The sequence below is a fragment of the Orycteropus afer genome, unplaced genomic scaffold, assembly GCF_000298275.1.
Source record: "Orycteropus afer afer isolate SDZICR_OR568_19922 unplaced genomic scaffold, OryAfe1.0 scaffold00249, whole genome shotgun sequence".
Lineage (NCBI taxonomy): Eukaryota > Metazoa > Chordata > Mammalia > Tubulidentata > Orycteropodidae > Orycteropus > Orycteropus afer.
In genome coordinates, this window is record NW_006921836.1 from 3,004,362 (window position 1) to 3,006,520 (window position 2,159).

General features: G+C 41.0%; 1 protein-coding gene across 1 annotated transcript; it reads left to right on the top strand.

Moving 5' to 3' along the window:
* Nucleotides 1–941: 941 nt before the first annotated feature.
* On the top strand, nucleotides 942–1,346 carry TMEM100 (transmembrane protein 100). Its single transcript, XM_007949646.1, has one exon. The coding sequence runs from the start codon at nucleotides 942–944 to the stop codon at nucleotides 1,344–1,346; it is 405 nt and encodes a 134-aa protein (XP_007947837.1).
* The last annotated feature ends 813 nt before the right edge of the window (nucleotides 1,347–2,159 follow it).

Sequence of the window (2,159 nt, forward strand, 5' to 3'; positions counted from 1 at the left end):
CTAACCTCACTGTCATTGAATTTTTGCTGAACTTCCTACCAGTCCCCTATTACGGGTTAGAAAGGTCCCAGGGCACATGTTACCCTATGATCGTAACATAAAGACACTAGCTAACTGTCAGTTGATGGAGAGGAACGTCATTGGTACATTGGCTGCTTGTCGACTTTGGTTTTGTGAGCAGTGAGTGGGTGATAGTTTGGAAAGCATGCAGGTTATGCACGGCAACATGGGCAGAGTCTAAGTTGCTATGAAATGTGGAACTATCTGAAGTATTATTTATAGTGTATTCCCCTCTTGAATGAAGCTGTCTCTGGATTAGGATTCAAGCTTTTCCGTGTGTTTAGCAGAAAGAAGTGTTAGACAAGGCGGAAGAGCTTGTAAAACACTTGTATACCACAAGGGTATATTAAACACTGTAAAGTACTTCCTGCTTTTTATATCTTCTCTTTATCAACTTTATCTTTCTTTTTGCCCAATGAAAAAAGAATGTAACCAATTAGAAAAGAAATAAATGGTTGATTTTCATATGCATCTGTGCCTTCTGAAAAGAATACAGTGGTGTTTCTCCAGCCCATGGCGTCACCATGAGTTGGAGTGGATTCCACAGCGGTTGGTTCAGGAGTCCCTGAGTAGTATAAACAGATACCATAATCAGCGTCCAACCAAAGAGTCGAAGTCCACCCTGAGGCATCTGGGAAGAAAAGCCTGGTTATCTAGCTCCAAAAAAATCAGCCATTAAAAACCTTATGAGCACAGGTCTACTCTGACACCCTTGGGGTGCCCAGGAGTCAGAGCTATCTCAACAGGAGCTGATTTTTACTTCTACTTGCAGTGTTCATCCTGGTGCATTTCGCTGATGTCTTTGTCTTCTCCACAGCTTTCACCCTGGTGATGCTCTTCAGATCTAATCTCTGAAGCCAGCCAGGAAACTGCTGTGAAAAATGACTGAAGAGCCCATAAAAGAGATCCTGGGAACCCCAAAGCCTCCCAAGCCAGTGACAATGGAGAAAAGCCCCAACAGTGAAGTGGTGGTCACGACAGTCCCCCTAGTCAGTGAGATTCAGCTGACGGCCGCTACAGGGGGTGCTGAGCTCTCTTGCTACCGCTGTATCATCCCCTTTGCGGTGGTGGTCCTCATCACAGGCGTCGTGGTCACTTCTGTGGCTTACAGCTTCAATTCCCACGGCTCCATCATCTCCATCTTTGGTCTGGTCCTTCTGTCATTTGGACTTTTTTTGTTAGCCTCCAGTGCCTTGTGCTGGAAGGTGAGACAGAGGAACAAGAAAGCCAAGAGGCGAGAGAGTCAGACTGCACTCGTGGCCAATCAGAGAAGCTTGTTTGCTTAAGACTGAGTGAGACCAAATGGAATGTGTAGCCTTACCAACTTGCTCTAACTTTGTCAGCCAATTCACCCAGGACCACTGTATGAAGGAATGGACTTGGCATTGAAGTAGCCAAGAAAAAAAAAGGGTGGGTTGGGAGATCAAGGTAGTTCTTCCTTCTGTAGATTAACTTGCATCTCCTTTAATGACAAACTTAATCCTAGGGGCTATATCTAAGACTGAAAAATTAGCTTTCTCTTGAAAGACTTTAAACATTTGATGGGGGCATGGGAGATACACAGCATTAGGCAGCAATTGGTGAATGTTGGAAAGTAGCCAAGAAAAGATAAGAAAATAATCAAATGGTCTTGGCACACCAGAGATGCTTCCAAAAAACAAATAAACAACCCATCCTGTTAAGAAGTTATATCATCAAAATATTCTGCTGGAGGTTTAAATTGCCTTGGACTTTGCATACTTCTATGAAATTCTGTGATTTTTTTTCCCCTCCAGTAAATTGACTCTCTGGCTTTTGTTTTTATGTTTTCGCTTTCAGTAACTCATCACTGGTGGTACTTTTCCTTGAAGAATAAACTAATATTTTTTTTATATTTTAACATTGGAAATTTTTAGATTATTGTAAAGATGTGTCAGAAGTGAAAAAAAAGTAAAAGGTATAGTTAAATGGTATAGCTACTAAATGACGTGGGGGGTTAAATTAATATTAAAAATAATTCAATATAGCACTTTTGATGATTTTTGTATAAAAGTTTAATGTACATTTCATTCATAATAATAAATACTCATTGCTGCTGAAACTTCTTAAATGGTTGCTTT

Bases quoted from the DNA above. Each gene is read 5' to 3' on its own strand.
- TMEM100 (XM_007949646.1), top strand. From the start codon at position 942: ATGACTGAAGAGCCCATAAAAGAGATCCTGGGAACCCCAAAGCCTCCC.